The following is a 23,023-nucleotide window of genomic DNA, read 5'->3' as shown; positions in this document are numbered from 1 at the left end:
GAATTGATTACATCTAATAAAATGTTACTGCTTAGCCAGAAGTTTTGGATAAATGAATGAATGGAGAAAAGTAAGTGCCTTAGGGCTTAATATTTATCATTCAATCCCTTTTTAGGTTCCTTGATCCTCAGTGCCTCCCCTCATTCTGTTCTAACTACCTCTTCTCTGCTAAAGATATCCCTGACCCATGACAAATGGCTGTTTGGTAATTTTCATGTTATGTATATTTTGCCACAATTAAGAATAATTTTTTAAACTATGGACTTAAATGAAAATATAAAAGTATAAAACTTTAGGGACAAAAAGGAAGAAAATCTTTGGGATCTAGGACTGGGTGAAGAGTTCTTAGACTTGATACCTGAAGGATAATCTATAAAAGAAAAAAAATGATAAATAGAATTTATCAAAACTTAAAACTTTTACTCTGCAAAGAACCCTCTCAAGAAGATGAAAGAAGGCTACAGACTAGGAGAAAATATTTGCAATCGACAAATCCAACAAAGGCTAATACCTAGAATATATAGGAAACTCTCAAAACTCAACAACAACAAGAAAATCCAAATAGAAAATGGGAAAAAATATAAACAGAAATTTTACTGAAGAGGATATACAGATGACCCAATAAACACATGAAAGATGTTCAACATCATCAGCCATTAGGGAAATACAAAATGGAAACCACAGTGAGATATCACTACACATCTATCAGAATGGATAGAATAAACATACATTGCTGGTGAGAATGAAAAATTGTAGAACCACTCTCGCAAGGAGTTTGGATGTTTAGTATAAAACTACATGCAATTACCATCAGATCCAGCAATTGCACTCTTGGGCATTTATTCCGAAGAAATGAAAATTATGTTCATGCAAAAACCTGTTAACGCATGTTCATAGTAGCTTATTTGTAGTAGCCAGAACCCAGAAACAACTCAGATGTCCTTCAGTGGGTGAGTGGTTAAACAAACTATGGTACATCCATTTCATGCAATACTACTCAAGATTAAAAACAAACAAGCTATTGAGATATACAACAATTTGGATGAACCACAAGGAAACCATGCTGAGTGAAAAAAAGCCAATCTCAAAAGAATATATATTAGATGATTCCATTTATATAACATTCTTGAAATGACAGGTATAGAGACTGAGGACAGATAATTGGTTCCCAGGAGTTAGGAATGGGAAAGGGGAGGCAAAGGGAGTGTGGTTATAAAAGAACATCATAAGGGATCCTTGTGATGAAGGATCTGTGATCTGTTCCATATCTTGACTGGTGGTGGATACACACACCTACACATCCTAAAATTGCATAGAACTAAATACAAACAAATGAGTAACATTGGAGGAATATGAATAATATTGCTGCATCATATTAATATAAAAAAATGATAGTACCAGTTTACAGTGCCACCAGCATTATATGACATTTCCAATTCCTCCATATGCTCACCAACACTTATTATTATCAGTCTTTCTCATTATAGCCATTCTAATGAGTTGTAATGGTATCTCATTGTGGTTTTAATTTCTATTTCCCTAATAGACTCATGATTTTGAGTATTTTACATTTTCATGTTCTTAGCTACTTGTATATCTACCTTGGTGAAATGTCTATTTAAATCTCTTATACTTTTTAATTGTTATTTGTCTTTATATTTTTTAATTATAGGCGTTTTTTTATATACTCTAGTCAGAAGTCCTTCATCAGATATATGATTTGCAAATATTTTTTGCACTCTGTGGTTTTTCTTTTCATCTTCTTAATGGTGTCTTTTGAGGAACAAAAATTTTTAATTTTGACTAAGTATAGTTTATAAATTATTCTTTTATGGATCATGTTTCTGGTGTCATATCTATGAAATCTTTGCCTAAATCAAGATCACAAAAAAATTCTCCAATGTTTTCTCTAACAGTTTCATAGTTTTAGCTCTTACATTTAGATATATGATCACAATTAATTTTTGTATAGGATATGAGGTAAGCACCTAAGTTCATTTTTTCTTTGCATAAGCATATCCAGTTGTTCCAACACCATTTTTGAAAAGACTACCATTTTGTCATTGAATTGCCTTGGCACCTTTGTCAAAACTCATTTGATGATCAATGTAAGAGTTTATTTCTGGACTTTCTTTTCTGTTCCAATGACCTGTGTGTCTGTTGTTATGCCAATACCATCCTGTCCTGAAGTTTATAGTAATTTTTAAACAGATATTGTAAATCCTACTTTGTTCTTTTTTTTTTCAAAATTGTTTTGCTTATTCTAAGTTCTTTACATTTATATATAAATTTTAAGATGGGGCACCTGGGTGGCTCAGTCGGTTAAGTGTCTGCCTTTGGCTCAGGTCATGATCCCAGGGTCCTGGGATGGAGCCCCACATCGGGCTCCCTGCTCAGCAGGGAGCCTGCTTCTCCCTCTGCCTCTGCCTCTCCCCGCCCCACTCATGCTCTCTTTCTCTTTCTCTCTCTCTCTCAAATAAATAAAATTTTTAAAAATTTTTAAGATAAACTTATTCATTTCCTTGAAGTTAGATAGGAATTGTTTTGACCCTTTAGATGAGTTTGGAGAAAATTGCCATCTTAACAATATTGATTCTTCCAATCCATAAACATGTATTTAAATCTTTGATTTTTCCAGTATTGCAGAGTTTTCAGTACATGTCATACATTTCTTTTGTCAAATTTATTCCTAAGTATTTGCCACTATTTTGAGTGAAATTGTCTCTTGATTTCATTTTTGGATTTTTGGATTTTCCATTGCTTGTATATTGCTCTTGTATCCTGTGACCCTGCTGAACTCCTCACCATTACTCTTGCAGCAACTTTTTTTTTGCTGCTAGTGTGTGATGGTGAAGAATACAATGACTATTAAAACAGTTTGGTGCCACTGTTTTGATTCATGCTAAGGCACCTGTGGTTTTACCCACCATTGCTTTTGTACCAACAGGGCAAAAGGCAGTAATCTGCTAGTGTTATCTTGATCTTGCAGACTCCATGAAAGGTTCTCAGGGATCCTCAGGAGTCACAGACAACACTTAAAAGAACCACTGATCTAGATGATCTCTAAGCACCTGTCAAAGTCTGAAACAATTTTTAAAATTTAAGATTAAGTGTTATTTACCAAACTTGTCTTAATAACATTTAATTAAATGGCTGATTTTCATGGCAGTTAATATTCCTTAGACAAGTACAAGTATCTCTTAGTAATCAAGTTATCTAGAAAAGGAACCTTGGCGTCACTGTAGACTAATTACATTCGACTCCAAATTTGTATGTTTTCTGTTCTGGGTGGCACTAAAAATAAACAAAATGCTTACACTAGAGAAGCAGTACTTATCAAATAGCAAGATTAGAAGCAACACTAGGTTGTAATCTGTTGGTCTTGAGTAGTACAATTTAATGTTATGTCATTTCCGAATAACCATAAATAAGACAAAGTTATATCAAACTCATTTTCAAAACTTTTTTAAAAGCCTTAATTTTACACTATTACACTAACAGACCCTTGACTGGAAGCTTAAGAAAGCTACTTATCTACTATTTTTCCTGCATTTTATATGTAGTCAGGATTATATTTAAAATACGATGCTTATACCGGGCGCCTGGGTGGCTCAGTTGGTTAAGCGACTGCCTTCGGCTCAGGTCATGATTCCAGGGTCCTGGGATCGAGTCCCACATCGGGCTCCCCCTGCTCTGCCGGGAGCCTGCTTCTCCCTCTGCCTCTGCCTGCCACTCCCCCTGCTTGCGCTCTCTCTCTCTCTCTGTCAAATAAATAAATAAAATCTTAAAAAAAAAATACGATGCTTATAAGTCACTGGAAAAATTTACTATATATTTTAGCTTTTACCTAGAGAGTAATAAAATACCTTTACTCTTGAATAAAATACATTCAAGGTAAATAAATAGTCTCAACGCTTCAATCTATGGTAGTCCCACAGATTTTGACATCCTTAATCCTTTTGGGTAGGAAAAAAGGGCAAAGAGGACTAAAAGAGTCATAGATGGGAAAGATAAAAGAGAAATTGGAAAAAAATCATCCAAAATCAAGGGAAGGATTGAGGTAAGGATTAGGGATAAATTGAGTTGATAATAGTTTCAGAGAAACCAGTTACAGACTGGAGTTCTGATGTGAAAAACAAATCACACTATTTATGAGTTGGCAAAGAATTTAGAGATAAGAAATGTTGGGCCAGAACTAGATTATTTGGCAGAGGAGGGAAGCAAGGCCCAAAGATTTCTGACAGGACTGGAGCTAGAAGTCAGGATTTCCAACTTCCCCCTCAAGATGTTCCACTCTTCTCTCTTCCCATTAAATACAACTTTTGTGGTTTTAATACTCTCTATACCACACATCACACTTCCCCAGAAGATAGCCAGGCTTCCAAAACTTTAATGGTGAATTGTTAAAATGCATGTCATTCTTCTGTGAAGTTTCATTACATGACTGGTAATTCGGACATCTTAGGTATTTTTTTTTTTTCACTTTATGTCTCAGCTATTGGAAATCTTGAAGTTTTATTGTCGAATGACTTTCTGTTATTACATATTCAGAATCACCTCAACCTTAGGTACTATAACACATCAGCTTCAGCATCAATTGTATTCTCCCTACCCTCCCCCTAAGACACATACGATACCATTTCTTCATGCTCCATACCACTTCTTGGTTAGATCATTGTTTCTAACTACACATAGGATAATTAATTTCCTATGACCATGTGACATACTTTACCATGAAGGACTAACTCCAGTTCTTAAGATTTTGTACATTAAATCATTAAATAAGCTGCGTGCCTTCAACTAGGCCATTGGCTTTCCCTTTTTCTTACTTAACACCAATTCTTGATAAGTCTTTTGTAACTACTCCGTAAATCTATATGTGGGGATCTCTACCAGTTTGTTTTGTTTTGCTTTGTTCTGTATTGGTTTTGCCTGCAGGTTTCTTTTAAGTAAGTACCAGCATGTACTACTATAGAGACTGCTGAATAAAAGAAACAATAAAATTTTTCATAGGTTTTGGGCCTTACTCTGTGTCCAGGTCAGAGCACTTATTTTCTATAATTAACTATGCTTGCACTTTGTTACAAGAAAATGTAAGCCTCCAGTCATGACACATATGTAAAATCTTTTCTCCATTCAGGAAAAAACAGGTTCATTTTTTCCAACATAAATCTTCTCTCTGTTGTGAATGAAATCTTAAAGTATTGACACATATCTTTGACACTAACCTGTGTAATTTTGATATTAAGTCCTTCTAATGTTTCTGCTTTAAAGAAGTTTAATTCTTCTCCACCTAATGATCCTTTGGTTTTCTGCATGCAAAATAAGCACAAGTCCAGGTCCCCTGCTTCTAGATTGGCATCCTTACAGGAAATAGTTATTCGAAAGAGATATTTCTTTTCATTCCCAGCCTTCAGGTAACTGAGACTGTTGAGGATAATAAGCCCATTATCTTGGGTAAACCATCTTTCTTCCAAGGAAGAAACCTTCATGGCTTTGGAACTCTGGTTTCAAAAAGTATTTTTCTCTTTTTCTTTCCTCTCCTCCACTTGGTTGTTCTTTTTTTTTTTCTTTCAAGATTTTATTAATTTTCAGAGAGAGAAAGCACAAGCAGGGGGAGACGCAGGCAGAGGGAGAAGCAGGCTCTCTGCGGAACAAGGAGCCCCATATGGGACTTGATCCCAGGACCCTAGGATCATGACCTGAGCTGAAGGCAGAACTTCACTGACTGAGACACCCAGGCGTTCCCACTTGGTTGTTCTTAATAGCTATGTATTTCAGATTCTAAAAAGTTAAGACCTCAGCAAACAGAAACACCGACAATTCAATAGTGTAAGATGCGGACAGCGAGGAGTAGCAACAACTCCATGTTTTCCAGGGGAGTGCAGAGTAGCGGGAGCAGTGCCTCACGGGAACTAACACTTAGGATCTGTGATGGGCTAGGCCGCGTTCTGAGTGCTTTGCATGGATTAATTCATTTCATACCCACATCCACCGGAGGGCATAGATTCTCCTTTTATCTCCAGTTTTCTCTGAGGCACAGTTAACTTGTCTAAGTGATGCCAGGGGACATCGCAGACTCCAGATCCTATTCTCTCTGCCATTGTGCCAGACCACCTTCTCCTTCTGTTGAGCTGCCACGGGATGTTGCTTACAGCTTCTTTAGGAACTGTTATGTCTATTCATCTTCCAGGTAGTGATTTCCTTGAGAATGAGGTCTCTTATGCTTCAGTCATCTTCTACCACCCTGCTTCCCTGGTAAACTGGATGATCCGCCTTCATGTTCTCATGGAAAAACAGGACAAAAAGTAGAGACTGATAACAATCGGCTGTACAAATAGCTCACTTTTCCAGATGCTTACTTCTGCTAATCCCTCTGTTTGGATTGTCTCACCTGTTGCCTACAGTAATCCTCCGAGGTAGCTGCCACCCCGTCTTCATTTTGTAGAGGAAGGAACTGAAAAGCAGTGAGGTTAATCAACAAACCAAGGTCACACAGGAAATAGCAGAGCCTTAAGTCCAGTCCGAAGAGAGCTTCAGGGCTCACGCTCTTAACTGCTATGCCAAGTCATTTGCTTTAATGAAAAAGAAGTGCTTTCCCATCCCCCTAGGTCACTGACAGCACCCAGCACCAGAACTGAGAATGTTTATGGAGTTGCTGCTCTGCTCAGCATTTGTCATACACTCCAAATTTGGGGCTGGTCAGGAGGCAAAAGGGGCCTCTGGGAGGAAAATGTGTGTGGATAGAGTAGAAGCCATGGTTTTTACTTCATTTATCTCTATGAAAACCCTGCCTCGGGGCGCCTGGGTGGCTCAGTCTGTTAAGTGTCTGACTTCAGCTCAGGTCATGATCCTGGGGTCCTGAGATCAAGCCCCACATTGGGCTCCCGCTCCCTGCTTCTCCCTCTCCCACTCCCCCTGCTCATGCTTTTCTCTCTCTCTCTCAAATAAATGAATAAAATCTTAAAAAAAAAAAAAAAAAAAAACTCTGCCTCAATCCTGAAGCAATTAAAACATAAAGGAAAAGCAAAATCCTTTCTCAGTCATGCACAGTGATTTATTTTATTGTATCTGATTTGAGATTTGCAACAGCCAGAGAGCATGTTCACATTAAAGGCCTGTCCTGGGCAGCACAGGCCTTATAATTAACTCAGTCTATGCTATTGGAAGATGTTCTTGTTTACTACTGATTTGACTATTCAACTTCTACATCCCAGCCCCTCCCCCAGCAAGGAAGAAAACCTTAGAACCCCACTTTTCAAACCCTGGTACCTGGTCCATCATCTTCAATTCCAAATGGCACTACCAGAATTCATGTTGAGGAGAAGAGAACATTTAATTTGAGATTTTCAGCTACTATTGACTGTGTTCCATAATTCCCTCATTCCTGTCTAGGATGGGTGGAGTGGATGAAGGGAGGAAGAGAATCCCTTAGCCACACTGGATGGGCTGGAAGGAAAATGAGCACACACAAAAAATGTGCCACTGGTTTTATTTATCCCAGTATTAAGATGCCATGACAATAACAAAAGTAATGCGCAAGTAATAGCATTAAATGGCAGGAGAAGACATCTGGAATAGATAAAGAGGGGCAAATTCATTTCTATTATCCTTGTTTTCATTAAGTTGTGCATAAATGGTACATTTCCATTTATTATTACAAATTATAGCAATTCAAAATAACTAATGTGTGGTACAGATTCAGTTTGCAGAATTCTTTCATATGCATTGTTCTTTTTTTTAATTTAATTTATTTTTATTATGTTATGTTAGTCACCATACAATACATCATTAGTTTTTGATATAGTGATCCACGATTCATTGTTTTCGAATAACACCCAGTGCTCCATGCACTACATGCCCTCCTTAATGCATTGTTCTGATTGAACCCCCAGGTGGTCATTATTCCATTGTTGGAGGCATGAGAACCACCCAACTTAACAAATATAGAAATGAGACTTACAGGGGTTTACCCAAGGTCACACAGTAACAGGTAGATCTTGATTTTTTTATTATTATATGTTCAGTTAGTCACCATACAGTACATCATTAGTTTTTGATGTAGCATTCAATGATTCATTAGTTGTGTGTAACAGGTAGATCTTGGACTTGAACCTAAGTCTTACGAGTTCACAACCTAAGTTGAATTGAGGGGAAAAACAGCCTTATTCTGTGGTGCCAATCTGATGAGGCCTGAAACATTAGGCTATATAATATTAGGGCCTTGCATAACAGTGAAGTCACCCGGTATTGAACTGTACTTTTACGTACTGATGCCTTTAGGGACTACTGGGGTGAGGAGGTACTGGGATGCAGGCCCTAAACTATTGTGAGTTTTGATTTCATATGTCTATATATTATACTATTTCTGCTCCTCCTGCACTATCTGACTGTCAGCTATCATTTTTTGTTGACCATGGTGCTTCTAGAGTGTGGTTGATGGACCAACACTATCAGCATCACCTGGGAACTCTTTAGAAATGCAAATGCTACATATCAACTATACTACAATAAATAAATAAAATTAAAAAATGCAAATCCTCAGGCCCCACCTCAGATCTACTAAATCAGAAACTCTGGGAATGGAGCCCAGCAATCTGGTTTAATGAGCCTTCCATGTGATTCTGATGCTGTGAAAGCTTGGACCCACTAGAGTGGAGCAATGATTCTCAACCTTGGCTGTACACTGGAATCACCTGGGAGCTTTAAAAACTACTGAGGCTTGTATCCCAACCCCAGAGATTCTGGCTTATTGGTCTACAATAGGGTTTTCAACCTTAGCACTATAGACATTTTTGGCTGGATAATTATTCACTAGGGAGGCCTATTCTCTACCAGCTAGATGTTAGTAGCGTCTGTTCCCCAACCCAATTGTGATAACCAAAAATGTCTCTAGACATTGCCAAATGTCCTTCAGGGGGTAAATTGCCCCAAGATGAGAAGTACTAGTCTAGGGGCATGGCCCAGATACTGGGATTCTTAAAACCTCCCTAAATCATTCTAATGTACAGGTAAGACGGAGAACTATTACTCTGGAGGGTTCCTAGTAATGAGCAGCTTTAGATGTGCACTGGAATAAAGAACAATGAAAGCTCAAATTTATAGCACTGGGTGTAAAGTAAGAATAAGTCATCCTGTGGTGAACTCAGGCAGTTTGCCCATAAGGAAAGTACATGAGCTTTAGGGCATAAATTTCACATCAACCAACTGGCTCATTATATTTTTGCTTACTTTCTGGTTGTTATGTTCCAGAAAACTGACATAAACAGGTACATTGCACATATCTGAGAGGTTCCAACCAAGTAGACATTGCTTTGTACTAAACATAGTGGTGGACAGAGATCCTGCTTTTGGATCTAGTCATTCTAAAAACAGGTTGCTTATGAGTGTACCATGTGGTATAAGTCCTTAGGTAAACCTATTTTTGACAAGTTAAAAAATGCAGCCTGTCAATTTTATAATAGTTTAGACATAATCAAAATCAGCCACACATATACAAATTTCTACATTAATTTCTGCCATTTAGAGGTACCTTAAGTTTTCAAGTGATGATCAGGGAGTTCAACTATATTTCAACTGTAGAAAAATCCCCTAGACTAGAACCAAGGAAACTATCCTTCAATAAAATCCATACTCAGCAGACGGCCCTCTACTGTCCCAGTGATTGGTCTGTGGTGTTCCTCTGTATCCACTTGAGAATGCAATCATACCACAGGATGTGCATCATGTCCAAGTGTCTGCTCTGTGGTTCTTATCAGGCTGGATAGTCTCATCACAGCCCAGACTGCGAGGTCTCCAAAGAGTTTGTGGCAGCTCCTCTTTAACCTGAAGTCTTAAATAGAACAGTATTCTCCCACTTCCTCAAACAACTCATTAGCAGGTGCATGGTTTCTTTCAACGTAAGGAATGGAAATTCTACTCTGGGATACTGATAAACAACTTCTAAATAAAAAGTAAATTACAAGATGAATGTGTTTTCAGGGCAAAATTGATACTATCTAATTTCAAAATATGAATATATTTTCCTGAATTAATGAGTTGGGATTATTAATTCATTCAACGCCTACTATGTGCTAGGGACTATGTGATGTCCTTGGAAGTTATAAATATGAGGGTTCATAACAGCATAGGCCCTTGTATGGCAAAAATAAGCTGTGGCTACCTGGTGCTTGATTCACCCTTTGAACCAATCCAACTTGTCAGTTTGCCAGAGTAGTTTGGTTTTTCTTTCGTTGAATTGATAGTAGCTTGTTAACATTAATGAAATCAACTAGTTCCTTTGCTGTGGTCTAGATTTATCCTATATAGTTACTTATTTTTTCCTATCCTAGTCTGAATTCTTTCACTGATGTGCTTTTAAAAATCAAAACCTTTTAATTAGGCAATAGAACTGCTTACCAGAAAAGTACTCTAGGCAAAAAAGATCATAAAAGACTGTTAAAAGATATTATTTCCATATGTTCCTACTTTTTTAAGGGCATATGCTTTTATGTACAAAGGAAGTTTTCTGGGAGAAAACATTAAACAATTAACAATGGTTGCCTTTGGGCAGAGAGTTTAGGGGCCTTGACTGGAAGAAAGTTTTGCTTTTCATTATGTTTCTATACAGCTTAATTTTTACCATTTTAAATATTGTGTTTTCAATTTTAAATGCTAGTAAATAACAGAAAGGATGCATTCCCAGTAAATAGTCTTCCAGAAGTTCAAAAATACCTCTTCTAAATAAGAGAAAAATAGGTGATCTACACTCTATGCCTCTTTGATTCCCTCTTTCTTTTGTATATGCTTTATTGCTAAACCAGAGTGATCTGAGACTTGGAACGTAAAATTACTCCCACACTGGTTCCATGAGGAAAAGATTAATAAGCAGAACCTACTGAGATTGGGCAGCGAATGGGGGCCTCTTTGAGGAAGTCAAGAAGTTACCCCCGGCAGTGGCCTAATTTCCCCCAACAGGACTATTTAACTTAGTTAAATACAGTAAATAGGAAGATACTGTTATTATGCTACTTGGCATCCTTTGCTACTCTTTAGCTATGCAAAATAGACTTGAAATGATACATCCTGTAGTGCTATAATTTAAAAGATCCTTGATATGACACTAACAACTTTCAAATTCTGGTCACAAACTGCATATAAATTGTAAGATTATTAAAATACCCCTTTTTGAGAAATAATAAGATGACCATTTATACCTAAATAAGGTTTCCCAGAAAGATATGAAATACTCTAGCATATAAAAGTAGTTGCCCCTTTTCCATAAGGACAATGTTGTTTCACAAAATAACTCATATGATCCAAGGCAAATACAGAGAAATGTGGTTACTGTGATCTGTTTGTAGCATTTGCAGGAAAGCTGCAAATGTCCAGCTGCATTAGGACAGTTAGTCCATCCATCCTTTCAGAATGAAGTGGATATAGGTTAGAGAAGTCTGCACTGTGATTGTCTGGAAATTTCCTCCAATGATTTTTTTTTTTTTAAGATTTATTTATTTATTTGAGAGATAGAGAGTGCAAGCGGTGGGAGGGGTTGAGGGAGAGAGAGACTCTCAAGCAGACTGCCTGCTGAGTACGGAGCCAGACTCGACTCGGCGCTCAATCTCCTGACCCTGAGATCATGACCTGAGCCAAAATCAAGAGTCGGACACTTAACTGACTGGGCCACCCGGTCGCCCCTCTCCAATGATTTCTTTCATTTCCCCTTGTCTTTAATTCCCAAGAAGAATCAGTGCTCACTCCTGGGGAAAGGAAAAATAACAACAAAAATAACAAAACTCTACTTATGTCAAAGAAAGACAATTCTGTGATCTTTTTGGTGCCCACCAATTCTGTGATATCTTTCCCTTCAGTCCTTCCTCTACATCTCACCCTAATTGAAATCTTTGGCAAGCATGAAAAAGGAAAAAATTCAATTGAGATTGGAAGGGTCTGAAACAATACATGCTCAGTTGTGTTTTTTTCTGGATCATTTTTCTTAGCCCTTGTCATTTAGACCCTCACAGGACTTCAGAGTCTCCCTTGTTAAGCAAGAAACATCCTTTTCTCTCATTACTGGATGTGTGAATTGGGAAATCCATCCACGTGGATTTCAGGATACTCTGTTTCTGATATGAACCAACCATAACAACTCAATCGTTCCAAAGCATATCCTGTAAAAATCCCTACACATTTTAATTACATCCTGTAGTCTTCAGTGGAGAATTACACTTGTGGGACAAAATATTAAACTTTCATTCTATAAAAAGTAGTTTTCAGGTTTTCTTCTCTTTATGGGGGGAGATTCATCTCAGAAACAGTGTTTTATATCTTTAGTTGCATCAAGCCTTAACAACCAGCAATCAGCAATAGTATAATTATTCGTTAGTTTCATTAAACTGTCATGAGTTTAGGGCATTGTTCCTGGGAAGAGCCCACCAATTGTCCTTGGACAAATGTTTATGCAGAAATTCTGGGAAGATACTAACCAAGACTCATCAGAGTGAAGGGAAAAAAAAAAAAAAAGAGATGAGAGACAGAATTGGATTCTTCAATTCGGAGGTCCTTTCAGAAAACTGTTCAAAAGAAAGGGAAATATACAGGAAACAAACTGAAAGTTGCTGACGGGGAGGTGAGGTGGGGGAATGGGGTAATTGCCCAATGGGCATTAAAGATGGCACTTGATGGAATGAGTGCTGGGTGTTGTCTACAGCTGATGAATCACTAAATTCTACCCCTGAAACTAATAATACAGTATATGTTAATTAAATTGAATTTAAATTTAAAAAAATTTTTTAAATGAAAGGGAAATATGTTTGAAGACTAAAAAGAGAGGATTTCTGAAATAAGTCACACAAGGCTTTAGCCATAAAAATAGAATTTTAGAGAGCCCTACATTACTAAATTTTCAAAATGAGTATTATGTTAATGACCACATTGACCATGAAATTAAACCTCACATTATCTTTTAGATATGTCAAAACAGAAATTCAAAGCTCAACTCAGAGCTACTAAGGCAAAAGGTACTTCGCAAAAAAAGAAGAAAAAGACAGGTTTGTCAAGTTAGTAGGATAGTGTTTCCTATTGAGTGGAGTCGGTTTCAATTCTGAGTCACTAAGCAAAAATTAGAAAGGAAATCAATACCATTTTTACTCTTGAAAAGACATCATGTATTCAGCAGGGACTTCCCTTTTAGGTAGCTGAGCTAGTATTCAAGCCCCTGCTCCTGCTATAATACCTAATTAGATAAATATCAGCAACTCACAGGGGACTTTATGTTCTTGCTACTTACCATAGCCACTAGAGGGTATCCATCCTTTCCTTCCAACAAAGGTTTTAAATTGTCAACATGGAAGAATAGACTTTCCTGCAAATGCTACAAACAGATCACAGTAACCACATTTCTCTGTATGATAAAGGGAGGTTTAAGCCTAAATAAAGAAAGGCCACTTACGACACACCTGGTGAAGCAGAGTCAGCCCCATCAGCACAGAGGAAAAGCTAAGTCCAAGATGGTGTTAAGGGTGTTAAGCCGCTGACAAGTCAGTGCGTCCTAAACCACTTCCTTTTTCCAGGATTCTCTATCACCTCGAATTCAGAGACCGTGCTGCTTGTCAAGAGATAATATAATCCTCCAGCACTGCTACTTGAAAACTAGCTTTACTCATGGTTTAGTAAAACTAGTTAAGAGATGACTGCCTGCTTCTCAGTCAAGCTGTCACCCAAACCCTAACCTTTTGCAGCTCTTTGAAAAGTAGGTGGTCATTTGCATCGACAGGGATGGAACTGGAGGGGATTATGCTAAGTGAAATAAGTCAAGCAGAGAAAGACGATTATCATAGGGTTTCACTCATATGTGAAATATAAGGAATAGCACAGGATAACCACAGGGGAAGGGAGGGAAAACTGAATGGGAAGAAATCAGAGATGGAGACAAACCACGAGAGACTCTGGACTCTGGGAAACAAACTGAGGGTTTCAGAGGGGAGGGGGTGGGGGGATGGGGTAACAGGATGATGGGTATTAAGGAGGGCAAGTGTGGTGATGAGCACTGGGTGTTATATGCAACTAATGAATCACTGAACACTACATCAAAAACTAATGATGTGATCCTGGAGTCCCGGGATCGAGTCCCGCATCGGGCTCCCTGCTCGGCAGGGAGTCTGCTTCTCCCTCTGACCCTCCCCCCTCTCTTGTGCTTGCTCTCTCTCATTCTCTCTCTCTCAAATAAATAAATAAAAAAATCTTTAAAAAAAAAACAAACTAATGATGTACTCTATACAGTGGCTAACTGAACATAATAAAAAAAATTTAAAGAAAGAAAAAAAATGAAAAGTACGTGGTACGACTACTTCACATAAGATCAAAGGTTCATCTCTTCTGTTATTATATTTATCATTCTTTACATTTTTCCAGATTAAAAAAATGGCTAAGGCTTTAAAATATTTTTTTAAATGATAATAATGCTGTATTGCTACCCTGCTAACTGGAAAGCATAATGAACAATACAATTTAGAAGTTCAGAGGATAATCAGAAATGTAAGTGTCCATGTATTCCATGCCAGCTCTGCTGTTTCTTACCACGGTGTCTCCTTCTTTCAGCTTCTGGCCGGACGCTGGCCTTTTGATCACAATGACTTTGGCGTATTTCTTTGCAAGCTGTTCCCCTTTTTGCAAAAGTCCTCGGTGGGGATCACCGTCCTCAATCTCTGCGCTCTCAGTGTTGACAGGTAATGTGGTTCTCTCCCTCCACTCTTGTTAGGTTTCGAAAAGCATTTTTCTCAAAAGGAATAGAAGTCAAGGAGGCTTGAGAGTTGGTGCCCAGGACAATTGTTAGTTTCAAGTGAATTAAAATATCAACAATCTAACCCGACTGTTTAGAATCGCTTTACACATTTGCTGATCATTAGCCATCTTTAGCTCAGACAATTCGTATCTAGAGCATTTTGCCAGTTATAGCCATTTGGCACCCTATGACAACAAAGGAGAAATGCACATATTGGATGGAAAGAACCTTGGAAAAGGAGATTTTAGGACATGCAAATGCTATATTTTCAATGGTAGATTTCTCATTAGAAAATAGAAGATACCATTCAATTATATGTATAATACTTGATCGCTTGAGCTGAGTGGTGAATATATAATATTGTTATATTTTTTTCTATGTGTCTTTCAATGCCTGAAATGTTTCACAATGTTTAAAAAGAGGGCAACAACAGAAGCACTCCTTGATCTGATTCTGAAAAACCCATCGAGTATCTCTAAGTCTTTCTGGAATTCTCCTCAAACAGAGATGTCAAAACTTCTCTAAAGAAGTCCTTCTAGATGGTATTTTCTGCACCTCCTAACTTTCATAGCAGTAACTATAAAGAATGAAGTTAGGAACTTTATAACACAGTCTATAATGTTCCTTTATATTGAATATTATCCTATGCAAATGCTCTTTAATGTCCTATTTAATTGATTTACCACAATTTAGAAGAGGTTTCCATTTTTTCTGTCTCACACTGGCAATCATTCTGTCAGAGAAACTGAGTGCCATCATCATAGAAATAAAAGACTCCCTTTCTTAAAGAACATTTAAGCCTTTACAGACATTCTGTTATCTATCATCTGCAATTACTTTGGGGGACCAAATCGTTATTGTTAAAACATAAAAATACTCATTCCATCAGTAAATGAAAATTATCATGGCACCCTTGTTATAAATGTATGCCTGGAATAACTGTGAAACACAAAACAAAATGTTTAACAGTGTTATTAAAAATAAATGTATTGCAAAAAAATGTATTGCTGAAATTACAACACACTAAAAATTCCTTTAAGTAGTTTAAAATGTCATGATGCTGCTGACGAAAATGCTGCCGATGCAGTGGTAAACACAAACTCAGAGAGCATTTCTCCCTTATTAGTCAGATTCTCCGTAGTTCGCAGGAAAACCTGAGGTCTGGGTGCTTTTCTTCTCCATCACAGCAGACATTAAGGGCCGCTGTATGAACACATTTACAGAGGGTAGTTGGCCACTGTGTCCCTTACACTTGAAGAAATAACAGACTATTTTACCCTTGGCCATGTCCTAAGAAATTGAGTAAGCATTTATAAACTGGATTTTATTCACTAATGAATTCTCACTCTGCTGTTCCTACTGCTAGCATCCCAATAACACTATTTCGTCTTGTATTCAAAGTGTTGTAGTATCTAAAAATTAAGGCATTTAAATTATATCTCTGACATTACTAATAGGTGTAAAATGTTTCCGGTATTTATCAAGTCGTATATTTAGAGATGTAGCTATGTATTCTTATTACAATATCCAATTAAATTTTCAATTACAATATAACTCTAAAATCCCTGTGGGGAAAAGAAATAAGAAAATAATCATGATAGTTTAAAAAAGAATTATGTTTCCTACATGCATACTCTTCCTATATAATAGTGTTAAATGTTGTAAAGCTACGGTATTTAAAACAGTATGACACATGGGCGCCTGGGTGGATCAGTCAGTTAAGCGTCTGACTCTTGATTTTGGCTCAGGTCATGATCTCAGGGTCGAGGGATCAAGCCCTGCATTGGGCTCCACTTTGGGTGTGAAGCCTGCTTGGGATTCTCTCTCTCCCTCTCCCTCTGCCCCTCCCTCTGTTCCCTCCTCCCCAGCCTAAAAACAAAAAAAATAGTGTGGCACATACATTATAAATATACTGAGAAATAAATGGGAAAGCCGGAAATAGGTGTTATAGTGTATGAGAATGTAATATAGACTGAAATCACTTTGAGTATAATGGGGAAAGAAAAAATAGTGCTATTTAGCCATCTGGGGAAAAAAGCATGTTAAAGTCTTATCTTTTACTATATATCAATAATAATATTGATAATAATTACCACTTACTGAGTATTAGTATGTGCTAAGCCCTGTTAAAAATACTTTACAGAAGTTCTTGTCCTTGGTCCTTACGACACCACCTTGTGATGGTCCTGTAATCACCCTCACTTTATAGTTGAGGGAACTAAGGTTGGAAGAGGTTAACCAAGGCCATTTGGTGACCAAATGTTGGAGCCAGTAATCAACTATAAGTAATCCACCTTGTTAACCACTATGCTCCAGCATGTAAAAACTCAAGCCGTATAGAAGAAAGTAGACTAACATCTTTTTGATCACTAGAAAAGGAGGACTTTTTAAACTTAAAAAGGATGGCAGAAACTCTGAATATAATTATAAAAGGATTTCAGGACATAAAACTTTAAAACATGAAGATCAAGCATTCATAAATTTAAAAAACAAAGAAGCTGGGGGAAATATTTGCAGCAAATACTTGTTACAAAACTACAACATGTTAATATACTTGGTAATTAAGGAGGCCATACAGATAGTAATTAAAATCATAAGACTTCCATATAAAAGGGGCATGAATATAAAAATACCAAAGAAGAAACTTAAATGGCTAATTAACATATGAATAATGTTCATGTAATCAAAGAAATTCCAATTAAGAAAACATGTTTCTCAATATCTGTAGGAGTAGAGATTTAAACAGCCCTTCAGGAAGGTAAAATCCTACAAATGCTTTCACCTTCTGACCCAGTAATTACAATTTTTTGGATGGATTCTAAGAAAACAATCCAAAAAATTTGAACAGAGAATTCATGCACAAAAATGTTCTTTATAAAATTATTTACAGGAAAATATAGCAATCTCATTGCCCCATGTTAGGCCAATGGATAAGGAGGTTAAATATAACTGACATGTATAGGTATATGAATATAAAATTCCTTGAAGGAAACATGACAAATAGTAGTAGTAGTTATATCTAGGGGTGGGGTGATGGGTATTTGTAATGTTCTAGGAGTAGAACATTATTTACTGAAAGTGTATTTACTTTTATTGCCTGTTACCCATTTTCCTTATTTACTCTATGCCACTTTATACATTTTATTTATCTCATTTATGTAGCTCATTCCTGTGACCTGTGTTCTATATCAAGGCTAATTTTCTATGGGCAGGCAGCTCTAAAGCACAAGCACATAGGCAATAAACATGAACACAGAAGCTTCTGTACATGGAGAAATACATGTACGTGCCCAGGCCAGAGCTGCTCCTATCCCTATTGTTGCCTTTACAAAAACACTATCATATTTGGGAAAATATCATTTTATTAAAAAATTAAACTTTGTCCCAAAGGCTTTAAAAACCAGGATGATAACGAGCGCTGGGAAAGAGGAACCCAGCATCCTAAAAGAAAACTGCACCTCTGAGGAAACATCCAACCAAAAGCCAAAGCCAGACAAGATCAGCATATGACAAAAAAGAATGAGAAACAGAATGAAGACAAGGACAATTCTTGTTTCCTATAAATAATAACATCTTTTTTAAGACATGTAAGTAAAATCCCCTGAGAGGCATGGATAAAAAGAGAAGCCAAAAGAGAGGAAGAACTCATGATCAGGGAAATGCAAATCAAAACCATGATGAAATATCACCTCCCACCTGTCAGAATGGCTGATATCAAAAAGACAAGAAACAATAGGTATTGGCAACAATGCAGAGAAAAAGGAACCCTGTGCACTGCTGGTGGGAATGTAAATTGGTGTGGCTACTGTGGAAAACAGTATGGAAGTTCCTCAAAAAATTAAAAATAGAATTACCATATGACCTAGCAATTCCACTTCTGGGTATTTATCCAAAGAAAATGAAAACACTAATTTTGAAAAGATATATGCAGCCCTATGTTTACTGCCACATTATTCATAATAACCAAGATGTGGAAACAACTTGTGTCTATCCATGGATGAATGGATAAAGAAGATGTGGTAGATATAAACAATGGAATATTATTCAGCCATAAAAAAGAATGGATCTTGCCATTTGTGACAACATGGATGGTCTTTGAGGGCATTATGTTAAGTGAAATAAGTGAGACAGAGAAAGACAAATACTTATGATCTCACTTATATGTAGAATCTAAAAAACAAAACAAGCAAAATTAAGCAAAAAACAAGCTCATAGATACAGAGCACAGATTAGTGGTTGCCAAACGGCAGGGTGGTGGGGGTGAAATGGCTATGGGGGTCAAAAGGTACAAACTTCCAGTTATAAAATAAATAAATCATGGGATGTAATGTACAGCATGATGACTAGAGTTAATACTGTAATACATATTTCAAAATTCCTAAGGGAGTAAATCTCAAAAGTCTTTACCACACACACACAAAATTCTATAACTATGTGTGGTAAGGGATATTAATTAGACTTATTGTGGTGCTCATTTCATAATGTATACAAATACTGAATCATTATGTTGTACACCTGAAACTAATATGTCTTACGTCAATTATACCTCAATACCAATAAATAAATAAATGTTTTAAAAAGAGAGAAGAAAGAATTTGCTTGGTTTGGTAAGCAATGTAGGCAAACTGTCATCCTTGTGATATATGTTTTTGTGAGAAAATTTAGAGTATATTTTGTGAATTGTGTTATGTGGCATAGTTATAGTGGTCCCTTTTATATTTTATGTAAGTCTAGGTACTCAATTTTTAGTTGAAAAAGTATTTTAAGGCACTTATTCCTTAGTGACATATTGTATAATAAATTATCCCTAGATGGAGAAGCATAATTCATAATTTAGTTCCACAGGGGCTCAGGCAGGAAGGGGATGATGCACAGACATGAAGAATAAAGCCCAGCTGCTGACCCTTAGGAGTCTTCACACTTGTGGAGACAGCAACCTGAGGACAAGGGAAAAGGAAATACATGAAGGTATTTAGGCTATAGGATGCCTAAATCACCTAAATCATCAAAACCCTGCATTGTTCTTCCCTCTCTTTCTTCCTTGGGGGAATCTCAAGCAACCATTTTGCACAGTTTCATTCTCCCCAGTAGAAACTCTACTGTCGTGGGGTGAGGGGGATTGGGGCATGGAGGGGATGGACGGGATAGAGGGAATCGGTCATAAGTTCTCATGTCAGGTGTAGGCTCACCTCACCTTACCACATCCTCCCCGCTCCCATCTCATGCATGGAGAAAAATGAACTAAATGTTCCATCACAAATTATCAGTTGTGTATCCAATGACATGTTCTTGGTTAAAAGAAGGGAAGAGGAAATGGCGTCAAGTGTCTATTTCATTAAGACTTGGGCTCAGTTTTAGATCAAGACGATAAACCATTTTAAAATTCCACTGCCACAAAAATCTGTCTTAATCTAGGAGGTTTTCCTTGGTAATAAACTCAACACTCTTTGTTCCCTGGATCCTTTTTTATTACTTTTACATTTCATTTGGTACTGACTCTAAGCTTTGGGACCTGAATGTAGGGAATCTATTTTGACATTTCTATTTCAAAAGCTTTCACACTAGAGAATGAATCATTCACACTTAATTCCAGAAGATAAGATACCATTTGCTTTGGGCCTCGATTTGGTTGCATTATATTCTACTAAAAATAAGAAAATCCCTCTTTACTTTTTTTTTTTTAGAAAATCCCTCTTTAAAAAAATAAAAACAAAACAAGAAGTAAAAAGAGGGAAATTGGAACCTATTACAAAACAATTTGCAGTTTGGGAATCCCTGCCTTCCTCTTAAGAGCTGAATGAATCAAATTACAGTTCAGGAAGAGTTCCCATGATTTTTTAAAATACATTTTAAATATATCTCTCATTTCAGAGTTGTTTTTGAGAGAAAATAATGAGAGAAAATATATATCCAAGTTCTACACAATTTCTTTATTACTTTATTGATTATTCAATGAATATGGAATACAGAAAGATGAAAGAAAAAATCTAGCTGTCTCACTATCAGCTTTTAATCTGAATAAAGTAAACAAGAAAGTAAGAGGAAACCCATGACTTGCCCCAGAAAAGATGAGCTTTCATTGTTAATATCGACTATGGACCTGCCTCAGCTCTACCTTTTCACTAATTCCTCCTCAAATCTAACTTTTATTGATTTTTACTTTGCATCCTTAGTCACTTAAGTAAAAGATAAAACAGGAATTTCAAAAAAGACTGAGGAAATTTAGAAACAATTTTGACCTCTACTCAGCTTTATCAGTGAAATTTTTTTTTAATGCTACAGCAATATACTTCTAACCTGAATGAATTTTTCCCAAAAAAATAGGACTAATCAGCTATTACCAACAATTAAAATAGGTATTTTTGCATGCCATAAGTGACAAATTTCAGATGTTACTTTGAGTTTGTTTGGGGGGAAAAAAGACGAGGCAGAATGGAAGGGGAATTCAATGCTGTTCTTTGTAAAGTTAACTGTCGTGTTTAAAGTGGAAAATGATGGGGTCAGACCAGTAAAAAGGTCTGGGTACAGCTCTAACTTGTAGTTAAAAATTGCCTGTGGAAGGAGGCTGTAAAAATATAAAACTCTCTTAACAACTGCTCCAGGAAGGATGTATAATTAGATACCTGGAAAAGTTGCAGAGACCTATGAATAAGGCAGTTTTGTTTGATAAGCCTCAAATTCAAAAGTCAATGTAGGCTCTTCATCCCAGCATTTCAAGTAATTGCTCAGTGGTCTCTATGATGCTCTCAAAGGTTTATCCTAAGTCAAGAAACATGAAAGTGGTTTTCTGGAAAACTGCATTTTTAGAGTCAGACTTGATTTGTCCTTATTCTCCTGGTGATATGATTTCCTTTTGCTGCATGACAGTAGGGGAAACATGAAAGGGGAGTCAAAGCCAGAAGAGAGAACCCAGGGTTGGGACAGAGCAAAGCCAACGCTGACTATAGGGCAACTTGGGATCTCATTTTGGGGTCTGTGCCCTGTTGCACATAGTTATGTATTCTTTTATCTTAATCCTATTGACAAGATCCAGCAACTGGTTAATTTTGTTATCTTATTTTTCTTTGATAACAATCTACCCCCAAACTTAGCAGCTTTAGACAACCACCATTTTATTATTATCTCACCATGTGGTGGGGTAGGAATTTGGGCAATTCTTCTGCAACTTGTCACTTCGCCTGGGTCTTTTGGTGGATTTCAGCTGGTGGCTAAGCCTGTCTCTTGGGTCCAAGACACATGACTAGCCCATTGGCAAAAACAGCTGGAAGTCTGAGCTCATCAGAGCCTCACTCCCTCTCCTGTAGTCTAGCACCTCTCAGCACGTCCTCTGAGACAGGCCCAAGGCTCCAGGGTGGAGTTGCAGCTCTGCTCAGAGGCCAGGCCCACAACCTACAAAGCATCCTTCCAGCTCTACTTAGCGGGTCCAACCAGTCACAGGCCAGCCCAATTGAAAGACTCAGTTGAAGGGGTGCCTGGGTGGCTCAGTCGTTAAGCATCTGCCTTTGGCTCAGGTCATGATCCCAGGGTCCTGGGATCGAGCCCTGCATTGGGCTCCCTGCTCCACGGGAAGCCTGCTTCCCCCTCTCCCACTCCCCCTGCTTGTGTTCCCTCTCTCGCTGTGTCTCTCTCTGTCAAAAAATAAATAAAATCTTAAAAAAAGAAAGAAAGACTCTGTTGAAGAAGTGTGAAAGTACTCACCGCTATGTTTTAATCCACCATGCCTGGTTTCTCTTTCAAATTCTTCCTGCTGGTATTTTGCCTCCAAACCTTTGTATGGCAGTTGGTTTATCTATCACATAAGAGGCATAACTCATAAACAAACATTACAAATGATTGCATTTGCTGTTAGTTAAAAATGTGCATAGGTAAGGATAGAAGCGAAGACTTAATGGAAGTGGCAGAACTGAAGGAAAAATAATAAATTCTAATGTAGGCAGGTATTGATAGGCACCTGATAGAAACTTTTTTAAAGTACTTCAGCTACTGTGTCCTTCTCTGATTCGATAATCCCACTCAAGATAATTAATCCAAGAAAATCATTCAAAAAGAGAAAAAAAACTACATGTACAAACATATTTATAGATGGGTTATTCACAACCTTGAGACACTAGAATCGATGTGAACTTAGGAGAAATATTTAAGTAAACTGTATCAATATACAGTTATACTGTGTAGCTATTAAACTAATAAATGCCATGCTTCTGTAGAAGCATAAGGGTGTTTTTTTAAAGATTATTTATTTATTTGAGAGAAGAGAGAGGG

At 37.2% G+C, this 23,023-nt stretch overlaps 1 protein-coding gene and 2 long non-coding RNA genes across 4 annotated transcripts in view; 2 read left to right on the top strand and 1 right to left on the bottom strand.

The window, feature by feature from the left end:
* LOC145720100 (uncharacterized) overlaps window positions 1-23,023 on the top strand; it is a 205,491-nt gene that overhangs the window by 50,026 nt on the left and 132,442 nt on the right. The window lies entirely within an intron of this gene.
* EDNRA (endothelin receptor type A) overlaps window positions 1-23,023 on the top strand; it is a 58,616-nt gene that overhangs the window by 18,187 nt on the left and 17,406 nt on the right. For both annotated transcript variants that reach the window (XM_081811796.1, XM_081811795.1), the window contains exon 3: window positions 14,578-14,705. In XM_081811796.1, coding sequence (XP_081667922.1) covers window positions 14,578-14,705 — 128 coding nt within the window. The remainder of the gene's footprint in view (window positions 1-14,577; window positions 14,706-23,023) is intronic.
* The window catches only part of LOC145720097 (uncharacterized), a 43,440-nt gene continuing 37,601 nt past the window's right edge, over window positions 17,185-23,023 (bottom strand). The window contains exons 5-6 of the long non-coding RNA XR_014142824.1: window positions 22,460-22,550; window positions 17,185-19,698 (exon numbers count right to left, since the gene is read on the bottom strand). This is a non-coding gene — a long non-coding RNA (uncharacterized LOC145720097). The remainder of the gene's footprint in view (window positions 19,699-22,459; window positions 22,551-23,023) is intronic.

Source organism: Leptonychotes weddellii, chromosome 2, assembly GCF_054177405.1.
Source record: "Leptonychotes weddellii isolate Sample4059 chromosome 2, ASM5417740v2, whole genome shotgun sequence".
NCBI lineage: Eukaryota > Metazoa > Chordata > Mammalia > Carnivora > Phocidae > Leptonychotes > Leptonychotes weddellii.
The sequence above is the reverse complement of the archived record's forward strand: the minus strand, read 5'-3'. Positions and strand labels throughout refer to the sequence as shown.